Consider the following 16,592-nt stretch of genomic DNA (forward strand, 5'->3'; position numbering starts at 1 on the left):
CACACAGCAGGTTTGGAGACGTTTGCATTCAAATGGAATCAGGCGCTCTTCACTATTTCCGGTATGAAGGGGGTTGGTGCGCAACACAGGGTTTAGGGGTACCTGGGAAGGGGTTGCCGGACCCAAAAAGAGTTGCCCGTCCTGGAGCTGGGCACTGGCAGGTGCTCTCCTCGCTGGCCTCACTTCTCAGCCTCGCTGCGGAGGAGGCACTTCGGGAGGGCCCCCCACTGGAGCGCCCGCAACTCGGGGGCTGCTCCACAGCTCTTCCCCGGAGCCCCCCACCACGGGGGCTGCTCCACAGCTCTTCCCCGGAGCCCCCACCACGGGGGCTGCTCCACAGCTCTTCCCCGGAGGCCCCCACCACGGAGCTGCCCCCCCAGCTCTCCCCCGGAGCCCCCCTTCGGGGACTGCCCCGCACCGGAGCTGTTCCCCTACTGGAGCGCCCATCCTCCTCTGGGGCTGCCACGCGGACCCGGGCTTCGGCGAGGCCGCGCCGCCCCTCCCCCAGCGCGCGCCCGCCGCGGGGCTGGGGAAGCGCGCCCCCCTACAGGCGGAGGGCCGGACCGGCTAGAGCCGCAGAAAAGCGGTTCCTTGCAAGGCTGCTCGGCACACTTTAAACCGTTTTGGAGGCTTGTTTATTGACTATAGCAAAAATATGTACGCTCTACCACTGAAGTCATTTTTAGTGTGTTCCTTTACTTAGTGAAAACGAGTCAGACAAGAGTTTTCCCATGGAACCTGGGCTACGGGCAAAGGGCTGTAGGCGGAGGCCGCGAACCCGCTCCCAGCGGGCCGCCGTGCCAGCCACCCCAGCCTGGCCCGCGCAGGCGCGCTCCCGGCCCCGCCCGCGCAGGCGCGCTCCCGGACCGCCCCGCCCCCACCGCCGGGCGCGGGGGGCGGAGCGCAGAGGGCGCGCGGGCCGTCGCGGGCGCGGAGGAGACAAAGCCGCGTCGGGGCCGCTGGGGGTGGGCCCGGGGCTCGGTGGCGCCCCCGCCTGCGGGGAGGGCTCGGCGGACTGCCCACGCCGCGGCCGCCTCGCAACAGGTCGGCGGCGTTCCGGGAGCCTCGCCCTGCACTGCCGCCCCCGGCTCCCGAGACCCGGGCCCCACGCTCGGCCCGGGCCGCGGCTCCCATGCGGTTCGGGTCCAAGATGATGCCGGTAAGCGTGCGGGCGGGCGCGGAAGTGCGCGGGGCGCGGGCGGGCGCGGGAGCCGAGCCGGGCTGCGGGCGGCGCGGCCCGACTCCGGGTCCCCAGGCCGCGGTCCCCGGCCCAGCCCCCACCCTCGGCCCCCTTCACCCCCCGGCGCAGCCCCCAGCCCTCGGCCCCCAGCCGGGGTGAGCCGCGGGCAGGCAGCCGCCGAAAGTTTACTCCGGTCTCCGCCGGGGTCCTCACTTGGTGCGCTCCTTGAGCGTCGAGAACAGGGGCCCGGAGTCTCGGTTGCTTTGTCTTTTTAAAAAACTTTTTGTGGGAGTGAAACAGGCATCAAACTTGCCCTCGCCTTAGTTTTGGTTGGGTTTCGCTCTCGGTGTGCGGTGGCAGCCCAAGTGTCGGATCGCGGGAGACCTGAGTGCCCGCGGCGCCTTCGGTCCACGGCCCCCTTACCCGAGCCCCGCGAATCCCCCAAGTCCTATTGAGCCCCCATCCCTCCATGAACACCCCGTCGTCACCCTCCCCACCGAGTCCCCGGCCCCAGAATCCCGCGAAGCCTCCCTAGCCCCCCACCCCGCTGCCCCGCCCTCAAAATCCCCGCGAACCCACGGAGCCCCCATCCCCCCACGAACCTCCACTCCCATTCCCCGAGTCCCCGGCCCCATGAATCCCCCGAAACCCCCAGCCCTCCACGAACCCCTGGCCCACCCGTTCCCCCTCCCGAGTCCCCGGATCCATGAATCCCTAAACCCCCCCAACCCCCCACGAACCCCTGGTCTCCCCTTGTTCCCCCTCGACTCCCCGGCCCCATGAATCCCCTGAACCCCCCAAACCCCCACGAACCGCCAGCCCTCCCCGTACCCTTTTCCACCCACCCCTCGGAGTACCTGGCCCCCTGAAACCCCCGAATCTTCCAGCACCCCCCCGACTCTGATCTCCGGCACCCCCGAGTCGCCCCCCTACGAGCCCCTGGACCTCCTGGCCCCCAGCCTCTGGCCCCACGAGACCCCCGACTCCCCAACCCGCTGAATCCTCCGAACCTGGCCTCCAGTCCTAGAACCTCCGGTCTCCCCCAACCAACCCTCAGAGTCCCCGCTCCTGAAGGCTACCCCCCCCCCGCCCCCGCTCTGGCCCCCCAGGGCTGACGTTGGAGTGAAGTGGTGCTTTTCTTATGCGCCCGCGGTGGGAGTGGGAGGGGGTGCTGGGCTGGGGGCTCGTGCCTGTGTCCCCTGCGCCCCGCGAAGTTGTGCTCGCGCCTCTCCCCCGGACCAGGGGTCATTTTGTGGCCCTTGCTGTTTCCTTATGGCTTCTTGTGCTGAGACAAAGAAGCTGGCAACTTTTACCGCATTACCCCATCTGTAGAATGGAGCGAGGACAGTCGTGTTCACTTGCAGTTACAGGTAGTTGTCGTCGTCCGGGTTCACCACCCTCACCCTCACCCCTCCCGCAAAGTCATGGGAGGGCATCCTAAATGTTCACAGTCTGGGCAAACTTAGTTTATCCGGATTCATTGAGTTTCGATGGTTTGGGGTATTTTGTCCTGCCAGGATTCAAGGAATTGGAAAGTGTTGAGCGTTCTGCATCCTGTTTTAGTTTAATACCTGGTTACAAAGTCAGGTTTGTGATGCAAATGCCACGGATTAAAATATGGACCATAGAAGAAGGTGAAGGAGTTTGCTATTGAAATATTTATCCCTTCGGTTTACAATTCTTCCCTCCCCCCCTTTTTAATATTTCTTTCTCTTGAAATGGCTTTTGCAGGTTGTCTCTGAATTTTCCTAAAAATAGGAGCAAGATAAGTGTTGGTTGTTGCAATGGGATATCTTAAGGATGGTTTCATGTCAAGATATCCTTTGGGCTTTCTTAAAACTTAGCAGAGTTTTCCTTGTCCCTGCTGTATACCAGATGATCAGAATCTATGAAAGGTTATGTTGCTCTGGAGACTCTGTGTTAGCGAGTGGTATGGTTCCTCAGATCGCCCTCAGCCCAGACTCCCAGTGTGGGGGCAGCACCGAAGCCAGGAGCAGCCAGGACCTCACTACTTCAGCTACGACCTTTGTGACCAGAACCATCGTCTTTTATTTTTTAAAAAAGATTTTATTTATTTATTTGACAGACGGAGATCACAAGTAGGCAGAGAGGCAGGCAGATAGGAGGAAGCAGGCTCCCGGCTGAGCAGAGAGCCCAGTGCGGAGTTTGATCCCAGGACCCTGGGATCATGACCCAAGCCGGAGGCAGAGGCTTTAACCCACTGAGCCACCCAGGCGCCCCAAGAACTATCTTCTTTTAAAAAGTGATTTGTCTCAGGTTCAGCATCTGTAAAATGGGGATTATGATCCTACGGAGGTCTTAGAGGGGGTTGGAGGATTAGGGTTGCTAGTCCTGAAGCACTCAGTACCGTGTCCAGCTTGTGTGGGATTTGCAATCCTGGTGAAACCATAGCTTGTTACACCTGGGGTCCCTACAAACGGGAGGCAAGTTTTCATTTAGTGCCATTGTGTTAGGTGTGTCTTTATCCTGTCGCTTCTTGGGTACTGGAAAATAAACCCATTTTCTTAAATATATTTCTCATCTTTGGCTTTTAATATACTTGGATTTTTTTTAAAAGATTTTATTTATTTATTTGACAGAGATCACAAGTAGGCAGAGAGGCAGGCAGAGAGAGAGAGAGAGTAAGAGAGAGGAGGAAACAGCCTCCCTGCAGAGCAGAGAGCCTGATGTGGGGCTCGATCCCAGGACCCTGGGATCATGACCTGAGCTGAAGGCAGAGGCTTTGACCCACTGAGCCACCTAGGCACCTCAATATACTTGGATTTTAATTTTAACGTTGAGGGAAGTTTCATATTTTCTTACTTTGAAAAATTCTAACCAATTTATTGGGAAAAGCTGTGTGCTTCCTCTGAAAAAATGGATTGTCTCAGCATGTAGATAGTTGTCTTGTGCTTTTTTTTTTCTCGTTGTAGTGGTTAAATGTACATAACAAAAGTTTCCATTTTAACCATTTTTGCTTGTGTGGTTCTCTGGCACTAAGCACATTCCTTGATTTGCTCTTCTAGGCATTCTAAAGATAACAGCTTGCTGTTTAGACAGCATTATATTAAAAATGTGCAAATAAATGGTGTCTGTGTATTTTCTCACCAAATGGTAGAGAAGTAAGTGATTTTCATGTGGGACATGAAGTGATAATTGGACCCAAAACCATAGGGGGAAGGTGCATTTTAGTAGGCTAACTAAAAATAAGTAGGCAAACAGCTGAGTATCAGGGCAGAGGTAATGATAGGGTGCGGCGGAGCGGGAGTGATAATTAACACCCATTTTCAGATACCCACCAAAGCATCTCTGATTCTCTGATATTTCTACCACTTGGTAAGAAGAAACTGATTAACTTCTCCTACTTGACACCGTATTTTCCTCATCGCAGAAAGCATCGTTTGTAGGTTGAGTATGGCTCTTTAGTTGAGCCTTCCTCACTGTATTTGATTATCAGATAGAGGGAGATAATTATTGCAAACAAAATTTCTCAACTATTCAAAATGATACCAGCTATGTTTTTTCATTACTTTCATTTTGCAAAGCCATTGTATGTAAGCAGAGCCTGTATTCAAAAATGTCTTTATGAGTTAGCCAACTCTCAAAGCGTTGTTCACTGCTTCTTTTAGATGTAGCTTTACAAAAATTCCTATTTGTGCCTGCTATCGAAATGGTGAATAAAAACAAACAAAACTGTCCATAAAATCACGAGGTATTGTGTCGTGCCCCACGGAAGGTCGGAGGACTTGAATTTGCCTGTCTGTATGGTAGATACTATGTGTTACACACATTTCTGGCTGTTACAGAACTGTGCTGTGTCCGTCTTGTCCCCTGTGGTGGCCACCAGCCTTCCCCTGTGGTGGCCACCAGCCTTCCCCTGTGGTGGCCACCAGCTACCTGCAGGTACAGCATTTGAGATATGGCTGGTGGGATGAACAACTGGTCTTCAAACAATTATTTAGTGTGAATTATATCTAAGTAGCCACATGGGCCTGGTGGCCGGAGCACTGACATGGCGGGCAGTTTGGCAAAGTAGGCCAAAGAGTAACTTTAAGTTGCAATCACATATTTGCAGCTTCCTGTTTACATTCGCACTTAACTAAAAATTTTTTTAATTTATTTATTGGACAGAGAGGGAGAGAGAAGGCAGGAAAGCACAAGTGGGGGTGGGGGAAGAGGCAGAGGGAGAGGCAGGTCCCAGGACCCCCTAGCACGACCTGAGCCCAAAGCAGACAGACGCATCACACCAGCTGAGCCCCCCCAGGTGCCCCTGCATTAATACTTTCAAATGAAATCATGATGTCCTGTTTAACCTTAATGACTTGGGAAATGAGTTTCCCAGGGCCTTAGTTTAGTGTTCTCTTTGATCGAGTCTCATCGTGTGGCCCTGATACAGATCATGACTCTAAGAAAAGGACAGATTATTTTCAAAAGCTCAGTTGACCTGAGCATGATTTAAGTTTTAAGTTTGTGGCATTTTCTAGGGCTGCAGAGTGTCCTAATTATTTCTAGTTATTTTGTGATGCTGTAAGATAATACCCGATTGGGTGAGCTTCTAGTTAGGGGAGTCTAGGACAAAAAAATTGGGTTCTCGCCGCATCTTTGGCAGTCTGAGGGCTGGTTGGTAGGATCTGTGTTTCTAGAGGAAACCACCTTGTGCAGCTTACAGACCAGAGGCAGGACTTCTCCTTAAATACTTGTATTATTTTCCTGTGAAAGGGTGGTCTTATTTGCATATATCTTCCAAACTGAAATTATGTGTTGAAATTAAAAAGCTTTTGAGTTACAGCTTTAGAACGTTGTATTCATAGGATTATACCACAAGGTGAAAGAATTTCTCCTTGTTGAGTAGTAATGTAGCAACTTAGCTTGGTTTGACTCCAGGATAAAGTTTAAGGTAAGTTCTTTAGCTTTATAGAATTGTAATTCTCAAAGGCTGTTAAATCATCTCTTTAAAAAAAAATGTGGCAAATACCTCACATTTTGTGTGCTGTAGTGAGATTTGTTGCCTTGTGACTTCTATATTCATTAAAAGCTGAAATGCATTAAGATTTTCTGTATGTTTCCCTGTTTCAGGGAAGTGGTTTAGACTTTCTAAAGAACATTAGCGCAAGCTTACAGGTGCTTGTATTTTAACAGTTAACTTAAAGGGAATTTATTTATCTGGAAGGCATGAGGAGGGAGGGTCATTTACTCATATACTGTTTCTAGAAGAACTATTTTCTCTCCAGTTCCTGTCCCCTCTCCCCCAACTGTAGAAAGTAGAAACAGTAGGACAAAACCTGTTTTGTTTTTTTTCCCTGAAGCTTTTAAGGAATACTATAGACCTTTATCTCTTGGTAATCTGTGATAGTTTGTGGTACTGGTTAAAAACTCTGTCTGAAGCTAACTCCATGCCGTTTTTGGCGCTCCTGTGTTGTGCGGCCTCTGTCCAGCTCTGTGGGGACAGCATACGAGGGCCTGTTGGTGGGATATGCCGTCCCGGATTGTGAACCTCTCCCCAACCTCTACTAAGTATGAAGTGATAAGGAGAGTGGGGTGGGAGAGTTGAGGAATCCAGAGTGTTCTTTTCTGCTCTTGCCACTTAACCAAGTTAAACATGATGGAAATACTTGCTTTTCGATGGTTGCTGTGTTCTGAAGAGAGCATTTTTTTCTCTAATCAGATGTAATTGAGAAAAGAAAACACAGATGACAGATTGTGTTTGAAATGTATACTTATTTTGGAGTACTGAGTGAGACGTTAACGTTTTACATTCTGTTGCGGAGAGCCAAGAGGAGCTGTAGTCCATAGAGGGCCCTTTAGGAGCACTGGGTGACGCGGAGGCAGGGCCCCAAAAACATTTTGCATATTGTCCCAGCAAATGAAAGTCATTTCAGCAAAGAAGTGCACATTCTAAATAGATCTTGTGTAGGAAAAGTAGTTGCCCAGATTCAGCAACTTGTGGTCATTTTCTAGTTTTTTCTGCATAAAATTTATACCAAACCACATAGTTTATTGGGATGGTAAGAGAACTAGATTTTCTTTGAAAATACTCATTTGGCCAGTAAATACATAACTATTAATTCTGCAGTACAAACTTAAGTGATCTCTGTAGAAACTAATTTTTAGCTTAGTACTTCAATTACATTTCAAACACTTGAAATAGAAGTGTCTGAGATACAAGTTGAGGAAAGTAAAGGAACACCGGCAGGAATCAGGAGTCTGGAATTCCAGTTGTACGTGCTGGTGGTAGTAACGGAAGAGGGATATCACAGCTCACCGCTACCCCCCACCCTCACCCCCACCCCGTGGAATGAGTGATTCTGTGAGCAGAGCGGGTCTTGGAGGCCCTGTGCTCTGGCGTCCCTCCCAGGGAAGGGGAAGGAGCTTCCCCTGAGACCCTGTCTGTGCCCCACACTGTGCCCCCTGCTTTAGGTTGGTCATCCCATTGAATTTCCAGGTGACCTTGTGAAGTGTGTCTTCTCCTCATTTCACAGATGAGGAATTTGAAGCTCAAAGGTTTTTAGGAATTTGCTCCTGATTACTCAGCAGACATGAGATATGAACCAGGTCTGCCTGTGACAGATATTCCTTGAGGTAGGTGGCGGTGCCTACATTAGACTATTTCTGTATATGCTTTATGGGACGCAGTGGCCATGGTGTTCTTTTGGTGAATGATAACCTCAAACATTAGTGTTCAGAACATAACTACAATTGTTTTTGAAGTTGCAAAAGGAGAATAGATATCTTTCCACATTTAAACCTAAACTAGGTGAGATGAGAAAGTTTCGAATGACAGGGAGGTGACCACCTTGTCCCCGTGCTACAGAAACACCTCAGTACGTGTTGTCTTTGTGCCTCTAACACTCCATGGAGATCTCAGCCCCTGCACAGCATTGGTGGGGTTGGGGGTAGTAGCCACCGTTTGAAGGAGACATGTGGAGTCCTCATTCTCTGGAAGATGTTTGTAAACAGGGAGAAGGAACAGAAGTGGATGGGTGCACTGGGAGACGCGGAGGATGGGGGGACGTACAGCGTCTGTGGGGATGGTGCTGTCCCCAGCCTTCAGCCTGCAGCCGGCTCCGGGGGCGGAGTGGTACAGCAGTGACCTGATGCGCGCCACTGCTGCTGGGAAGTAGGGGAGGACGCTGAGGGACAGTGCTGGCTCTGTAGTGAGGAGTAGTGATCCAGCTTATTGAGATGAATTTGTCACGTGTAAACTAGGGCCTGATTTGGTTTGGTTTGGTTTGGTTTTTAAAGATTTTATTTGAGAGAGAGAGCACGCAAGAGCGCACTAGAGCATGAGCTGGGGGTGGGGTTGTTGGGGAGAGGGGCAGAAGGAGAAGTAGACTCCTGCTGAATGGGGAACCAACCCCATGCTAATGACCAACTGAGCCACCCAGACACCGCCCAGAGACTGATTTTGGATGAAATCACCTTAGATCATTGTTCTTTGTCTTTCTGTATTAACCTGTGGGTTGTGTTTGGTGGCTGTTCGGGCCAGCATCTGCTCTGCAGATACATGGGGCCCGGCCGCCATGTTCTGGGCACTGTTCTGAGAACCCGGATACAGGAGAGGATAAGACCGGGTCCAGGGAGCTTACCTCCCATGGAGGTGAGTGGGGGGTAGTGGTGGTGGGGGAGGACGGGGAGAATAAGAAAGAAACACAAGGGGAGTGGGATTCCAGTAGGATCCTGCCGCTGGGATGGCAGCTTTATACTGGGGGACCGGGGAAGTGACAGTTCAGCTGGGACCCAAGTGCTCAAGAGGAGCTGGTCCTGTACATCATGTGGGCAGACGCTGGGCTGGGGGCGCAGGCCTGGAGGACACAGTGCAGCCCGGGAGGCTGGTGCTTCGTGGACAGCGGAGAGGGTGCCGAGAGGGGAAATGGGCTCAGGTGGCACTGAGGTGGGGTGCAGTAGTCCCCCGGGGGAGTGGCAGCAGGAGAAGGGACCACATCTCATTGACTAGGGAAGACTCCTGCGTTGGTGTGGGCGGTGGGCTGTGCAGGTGCCCGAGGGAATCGGCCCGGGGCTGCGGGGAGAAGAAAGGCCTCTTGAGGCCCCCTGAGGAAGGTCCACAGCCAGCCGTCTAAAAGGAGGAAGAGCCATACCTTAGCACAGCGAGGGCCCAGCTGGTAGTGTGACTAGTTGTGAGCTTGTTAACCTTAAATAAAACAGTCACTTTCCCCCTGAGAGTGGTTTATTTGGGAATAGCAGAGAATTGCAGTTTGGAACATGCAAGCTATGGCAAGACCACAGGCAAGTCCAACACACGAGGGAGAGGAATGTGGTTTTGTGGATAAGAAGGAGGAAGTTGGGAGGGTTCTGAAGCAAAGTCCACTGGAAAAACATTGGAGTTTGGGGTGATGGTGGTTTATCCCCAACCGCACTCCTGGGGAGCTCACTTCCTGTAGGAGATGTGGTGCCAGCCTTTCCCTATGGGGTCCTGGAATTTGGGATCCTTCTCTGGGGAGGGTTCTTCTGGTGGGTCCATGATTACCTTGAGTGTTGCGGCTCCTCCTCCCCATCTGCATCCAGAATCCACTCTGGTGGGGTTTCCCTTCACTGATTTCCACTAACTCCATGGACATGTGTGTCACCTGCTTCAGTGCTCTGCGCTTGTGCCCTGGGGAAGGCCTGGGGTGAGAGAAGCAGCAGTGCCTCCCCAGGGTGGGGAGTAAGACCAGGCAGGAGCAGGGAGGACTGCCGCCCTTGCACAGGCTCCTTCCTGTGGGTCTAGAGAGAAACCAGACTTTGTCTAGAATCCCAGAGCTCTGAAGAGCTCGAGAGGAGCACACAGTTACTGTGGTTCTTTAAAACCAAGTTGGGCAAGTCCAGTTTCTGAAGGAAGCCCTAACCTTAAAAATGTTTGACAACAACTGTCCTTTTGACCCCATGACTCTATGGCCTTGGCAGCTTCTGACAGGCTCACCTCTAAGTCCCTTTACCGATTGTTTTTTTAAAATCAGAGATATCTTCCTTTTATTGACAAATACATACTAGCCAGCCATCTGGGAGATAAGGGTTAGAGCTGCCTCAACTCTAAAGGGTACCTGCCCATGTTTTTCCGAGCCTCACCATCCAAATACTGAGCCTCTCAGTGCAAGTGATAGAAAGACACAAAACACCCAGTGCTTGCGCCACCACTCTCTGGCCTGCTGTTGGAATTGTGTACCTGTTCCAGAAGATGCGCTTCCTGCCTTGTCGGTGCCCCCCAGGGGATCTGTGTGAGGACTGCTGGTGGGGTCGGACGTCTGCATTCCTTCTGCTCACGGCAGGTTGTCCTCTATTCCATGCTTCTGTTCATGACATGCCCTGTGCCTTCTGACCTCGCGGTAACTGTGTGTGTGTGTGAGGGGGGAGGGTGACGCCAAGTGTGCACGCTGACAGTTTCTGCAGCACGTCTGTGCCCCACGGGTTGAGCACTGACTGGTCCCTGTGTATTTGTCCAGTCTTGCTCCTGCCCTCCGGCTGCACCAGCTCTGGGACCGCAGTGACGTTGTGTTCGTGCGCTGCTGGCCTCTGCCCGGGATGAGGTTTTCCGGTCTGGATGTTCCTCTTCCTGCTTGTCTCACTCAGCCTTCAGTTTCCAGTTCCATGGCGCTCCTTGAAAGGGAATGGTTGCTTCCTGCTTTCCCCAGACCTTGTGTGTGCCTACCCGAGGAGGCTCCCATGTGCGGCCTGTCTGTTTGCCACCCGGCGGTGCCCCTCCAGCTCTGGGAGGCTTGGCACACTGTTTGACACTCAGTGGGGACCTGATATTGCTGGAGTGCATGAATGGTCTTCATTTTTTTAAAGATTATATTTATTTATTTGAGAGAGAGAGAGTGAGAACACAAGCAGGGGAAGGGGCAGAGGTAGAAGCAGACTCCCCGCTGAGCAGGGAACCCCATGTGGGACTTGATCCTAAGACCTTGGGATCATGACCTGAACTGAGGGCAGACGTCTGCTCAACCGACTGTCACCCAGGTGCCCCTGAGTGTTCTTTCTTTCGAGTGTCTTTGGTGAGGGTAGTTCTCGCCCACCTATAGTTATGTCCATGATTGGCTTTTGGGCTTTCTTAGAGAGTTCCCAGAACTAGACTCTTTGAGAATGGAGGAACACTTTGATTACAAAATGCAAGGCAGAAGGGGGAGACCTGGGGGCAGTGGATTGGTTGATCTCATGGCCTCATGGGCGCGTCTGAGACATAATGTGTTTAGTGGAGGAAAGCAAGACGTAGGATGAAAAAGTGCCTTTCCGTGCAGCGGTTCTTGCACCCATGAAGCAGCCATGCTCAGTGCGGAGGAAGTAAGATCGGAGAGCGGGGGTCGGGCTGGCACTGACCTACTTACAGACTGTGTTTAGTTCCTTTTTGCTCTCTGTGTTTGTTTACGGCAGATACTGAAAGCAGATGGCCTAACGGGAGTTGCTCTGCTGCGTGTGATTGGAATTTGAGATCCAAGTTGGGCTTAGGGGCGTGGTTGAACAGGAGAGAACAGATTTCTTCAGTTACTCTGAGCAGAATGCCTTGTTTCCCGTTTTGAGCCCGGTCTGGTTTGGGAAGGCTCCCTTCGAAGTTTCTCGGCACATTAGCTTCAGCCCCTGCTCTTGCCCCTGCTCTTGTTCCTGCTGACTGTCCTGGGCCGCGGAGCTCGGACCCTGGGCCCTGCAGCTGCCCCCGCCTGTCACCTCTTGGGGCAAGTGCTGTCAACTTGCTGTGTGTGTGAAGTCTGAGATAGCCTGTGGGGTGGAGGAAGCCTTTCAGGGTCAACACCTCTGTCCTCAAGGAATTTATACACAGTGAGGCAGATAAGACAGGGCTGTAAACAACTGTGTGTGTCGGGGGTGGGGGGGGGGGTGGGTTTAGAGAAGCCAAGAGAAAGTTTCCTTGTGGCTGGATAGCCTCCTACATGTAGGAGGGGTTGGAGGCAGCTGGAGGGTCTCTGAATCATTCTAGAAGCATGGGGATGACGTGGACACTAAGGGACAGGGTGTAGGGAACAGGTGAGCTAAACCAGGGAGATGAGTGAGGAAAAGTGTGCGTTTTTATGCGCCCCAGTCACCTGGACAGTATTGACAGCAGGGTCCTCCCACCCTTGCACATAACAAAGCTCGCGCTTCTCACTAGGGGGGTAGTGGGGTGGCGGGCCCACCCCAAGGGCTTCCTATTCAGGAGTTCTGCCAGGGGGGTTGCTGCAACTGAGACTTTCTGCTCTGACAGGTCCCCCAATAATGCTGATGCCACTGGTCTGGCAACCAGATTCTGAGACCCCCCCTCTAGTGAGCTCTGCTGTACTAGAAACTGGAAAGCCTGCTTGCTTTCCACCTGCGGGGTCCTGGTCAACCAGCCCTTATTTGTGCCTGCCTCCGTTCCTGGTATACTGCCCCTTTCTGGTCGTTCCCATGTGTGGCCTTCGTGTGGGGCGTATTCCCCCGGAGTTTCCAGGTGGCTCCTTCAGCCTCTGTCCAGATGTGTCTCTGGGAACCACCCCATGTCTTAGTTTCCTCCCTTGCCTTTCTGGGCCGCACCTGGCTGGCCTAGTAGGTGCTTAGGAAATCCTAATGGGCGCAGGTGGGACACGCATCTAGGTCAACAAGCAGTTGGGGCTGGGAGGGGACAGAGCCAGGAGCTTCTCCCGAGGGACAGATGTCAAGAGGACACCAGTCCTCTGAGGCCCAGAGGTGACCGTGCTGTCGGCTCACGGGCACCTAGTGAGGATGTGATCAGACATCTGAGAGAAGCGGGCAGCTTTCTGAGACAACACGATTTTTCCATAGAGGATTTTTCTCTCAAAGTCACCACTTTGTATTTGCTATATAATTTTTTTCTGGGATGGAGGTGGTCTTGGAGGATAACCGTGTTCTCTGCATGACACTGGGTGCCTGGGGGACTCCCTCTTCAGTGTTGTCCAGCTCGCTGTTGACACTTCTGGGGTGTTGATTTCCAACTTCCACTAACTTGCTGTCCTGACCAAAAGAGTAAAAAAAAAAATCCATTGGTGATGATTTTATGCTTTTGCTTTAACTCAGATGTGGCCGATGGAAACCGATGGACTGATTGTAAACAATGCTGTAATAAAAAGCAGCGCACTTAGCGTCTGGGTGGGTTTAAATGTCGCAGAATCTGACCAGAGCGCTGGTAGGCGTGACTCACGGTCTCCTGTGGCCTTGAGAGGAAACTCCAGGCCAGAGTCCTCGTGGCTGGGAAGCCAGGGTGCCCTGACAGCTGACACGAGGCCCTGGCTGGTCTCTGAGGGCCAGGATGCAGCACTGGGAGGTGTGTGCCCCCCCCCCCCAAGGTTCCCCTGGACCCCTGTGGCTACCCATTGGTACACTGGGGAGCGGGGAAGGGCATGCAGGCTGGGGAGAGAGCCACGGAGAGGCCCACCTGTGAGGAGGCTTGGCGGAAGATCCCAGGAGGTGGGGATGACTGGCTTGTCTTTCTAAACCTTTGTTCGTTTCTAGCCCTTCTGCACTCGGCAGCCGCGGCTGGGTCAAAGGGCTGTGTGCCCCTGAGCAGTGCAACGAAGCTTTGGCTGATGTTCCTTGTTTGTTCCTTCTTTTCCTGTTCACTGGGATCGTGTTGAAGGAGGGGTTGCTCTGGGTGGGTGGGGTGAAGCCCAGGAAAAAAGGAGGTGGTGGCTTGCATATCTCCCCGCACTGGCGAGTGCTGAACCCCAAACCATGCAGACTCCTCCCTGGTCTCACCCCCGGTCTCGGTCTTGTTGCTTCTTCCCGACAGCGAGTTCCTGAGAGTTTTAAGGTTTGGGGAGGATTTGTGTCACCCATCTCACAGATTGTTCCTTTTCCTCTAAGGGACATGTTTTCCCCTCTTGTGTTCTTTTCTCTCCTCGGTAAACCTGAGCGATTGAAGGTTTTCTGAGTCAGAACCCTGAAGCTGCTATCACAAAGCCTTGTTTCCTTTCTACGACGAGGAGATTTTAGACTCTCGGTTCTTTTTCCTTTCTGTGGAGCTTTACATGGTTTTGTAGATCAAAGGAATAAACTGTAGCCTCTGATACAAAGTAAATTTCTCATAAATGCCCTAACCAGTTTTTGTGGGATTTTTTTTTTTTTTTTTGTATTTCCTCCTGGAAGACTCTTCCCACTTTTAATCTGAGATAATGCCTCCAGTGAAGATGAGTCACTCTTGTGTTAAGACCATAACATCAGGGACGCCTGGGTGGCTCAGTTGGTTGGACGACTGCCTTCGGCTCAGGTCATGATCCCGGAGTGTCGGGATCGAGTCCCGCATCGGGCTCCCAGCTCCACGGGGAGTCTGCTTCTCTCTCTGACCTTCTCCTCACTCATGTTCTCTCTCACTATCTCTCTCTCAAATAAATAAAATCTTTAAAAAAAAAAAAAAAGAAATAGAAGACCATAACATCATAGTCACACTGAATACATGTCCTCCAAAACGGAGCTCTCTCTCTCTCTCTCTCTCTTTTTTTTTTTTTAAAGATTTTATTTATTTATTTGACAGACAGATCACAAGTAGGCAGAGAGGCAGGCAAGAGAGAGGGGGAAAGCAGGCTCCCTGCTGAGCAGAGAGCCCAATCCCAGGACCCTGAGATCATGACCTAAGCCAAAAGCAGAGGCTTAACCCACTGAGCCACCCAGGCACCCCTAAAACAGAGCTCTTAAAAATAAATCTGTGACACATTGTTTTTAAATGAAGGTTGTCTGTGACTTGGGGATTCTGGAAGGGCCGCGACTTGGGCATGTCATGACTCACTGGTGATTGGGGCGGGGAGCCGGGCCCTGACAGAATGTTGTCTTCTCCGAGCCTTTCCTCCCCCATTGAGCAGCTTAAGAAGCAGACGGAAGTCCTTGTCCTGGCTGCCACGTTCAGTAGAGTATTTCCACATTCTTTGATCATGGTCTGTAGTCAGTGTACTTTGAAATTGAGATTATCCTGAAAGTATGTTAACATCGAGAACGTTTTAAAGTGACGTCTGTACCCGCTCTCCCGTATGTTCTTTCCAAGCCAGTTTACCTGTTTGTGGTTTTAGATGGTTCTGATCGGGGCGCCTGGGTGGCTCAGTGGGTTAAAGCCTCTGCCTTCGGCTCAGGTCATGGTCTCAGGGTCCTGGGTTCAAGCCCTGCATTGGGCTCTCTGCTCCGTGGCGAGCTTGTCTCTCTAGGCCTGTCTCTCTGCCTACTTGTGATCTCTGTCTGTCAAATAAATAAATAAAATCTTAAAAAAAAAATAGATGGTTCTGATCTACGATGTCACACGATGCTGTTTCGTGGCTTGCTCTCATCACTTGCCCAACATCAGATTATTTGTGGGAGTTGGCGGCTGGGTTCTAACCCTTCCAGTGGAGGTTTTCCAACTTTGCCATGTTGCCAGATATTTTGTTTTCCATGTTACTCTTTGGAGATCTAAGCCTATAGGGAAAATCTTGTGGCATATAGAATGTTTCTTCCTTTCAGCTATTTCTCTGGGATAAATCCCTACAAGTAAGGTCATGAGGTAGACCTAATTCTGTGGCTTTTGACACAACCCGTTTTACTTTCCAAATGGATTTTTACAGTTTATGTGGTGCAGTCATGTCCGAATGAGTCAGTGTCCTACAGTCTCATCTCTGTTGGATCTTTTAATCAAATTGCTGATATAAGAGCTGTAAGTGGTGCCTCGTTTCAGTTTAGTTAAAACAATCACTTCCTCGTGGGTTTTGCGGTGTTTTATCTCCTGTGAGCCGCCTGTTACTCCTCTGCTCTGAAGGGTACTTTAGAGTTGATCGTGTTTTAAGGAATCTCTTCTCTTTGTGGCTCATGCTATAAAAAAATGAAGTTCCTGGTTTACAAGTTGGCAGGAAGTTAGCATGTCTCTGGTCCTGGGAGGGGTTGCGGGTGTTCACCTGTACCAAGGGAAGAAGAGCCATCTGGTCTGTCACTCCGTTGCTCTGTCACCCTGTCACCATGGCATGCGTTTTCAGGTGCCTCCACAGTTCCTGGTCCTGGCTATGAGGGCTGCCGTGCGGCTTCGACCTGATGGTTGCTGCGTTCTTCCTGGTGACAATAATTCATCTCCGAGGTTCTCAGGAAATAGCCGGAGCTTGAATCCATGAGAACAGGCACGACTCTCATCACAGCCTCCTTGGGAGCCCCATTTTTGGGTGCTTCCCTTTGGGCCAGGGCGCTGATGAAGTCGTCTCTGCATTCTTGGGAATATGGTATTTTAAAATACACATGCCAGGAAAAGATGATGTATTTGGAAGTAAGGTTACTTTTATTTTATTGTTTTATTATGCTTTCCATTAATTTGTGCCTCCGGGCTGAAACCTCAGCCTGTCTCTGATCATGTGCGTTTTTTTTCATTTCTGAATTTGTTTGTTTTTTTTTTTTAAAGATTTTATTTATTTATTTGACAGAGAGAAATCACAAGTAGATGGAGAGGCAGGCAGAGAGAGAGAGAGGGAAGCAGGCTCCCTGTTGAGCC

At 51.4% G+C, this 16,592-nt stretch overlaps 1 protein-coding gene across 3 annotated transcripts in view; it reads left to right on the forward strand.

The window, feature by feature from the left end:
• Window positions 1-895: 895 nt before the first annotated feature.
• Window positions 896-16,592, forward strand: part of TP53BP2 (tumor protein p53 binding protein 2) — a 56,027-nt gene continuing 40,330 nt past the window's right edge. For 2 of the 3 annotated variants that reach the window (XM_032317093.1, XM_032317097.1), the window contains exon 1: window positions 896-1,159. In XM_032317093.1, the coding sequence (XP_032172984.1) occupies window positions 1,133-1,159 (27 nt within the window). In that variant the 5' untranslated portion in view covers window positions 896-1,132. Of the gene's footprint in view, window positions 1,160-11,375; window positions 11,456-16,592 lie in introns of those variants that run through there. The other variant, XM_032317094.1, reaches the window with a different exon arrangement.

Source organism: Mustela erminea, chromosome 17, assembly GCF_009829155.1.
Source record: "Mustela erminea isolate mMusErm1 chromosome 17, mMusErm1.Pri, whole genome shotgun sequence".
Classification (NCBI taxonomy): Eukaryota; Metazoa; Chordata; class Mammalia; order Carnivora; family Mustelidae; genus Mustela; species Mustela erminea.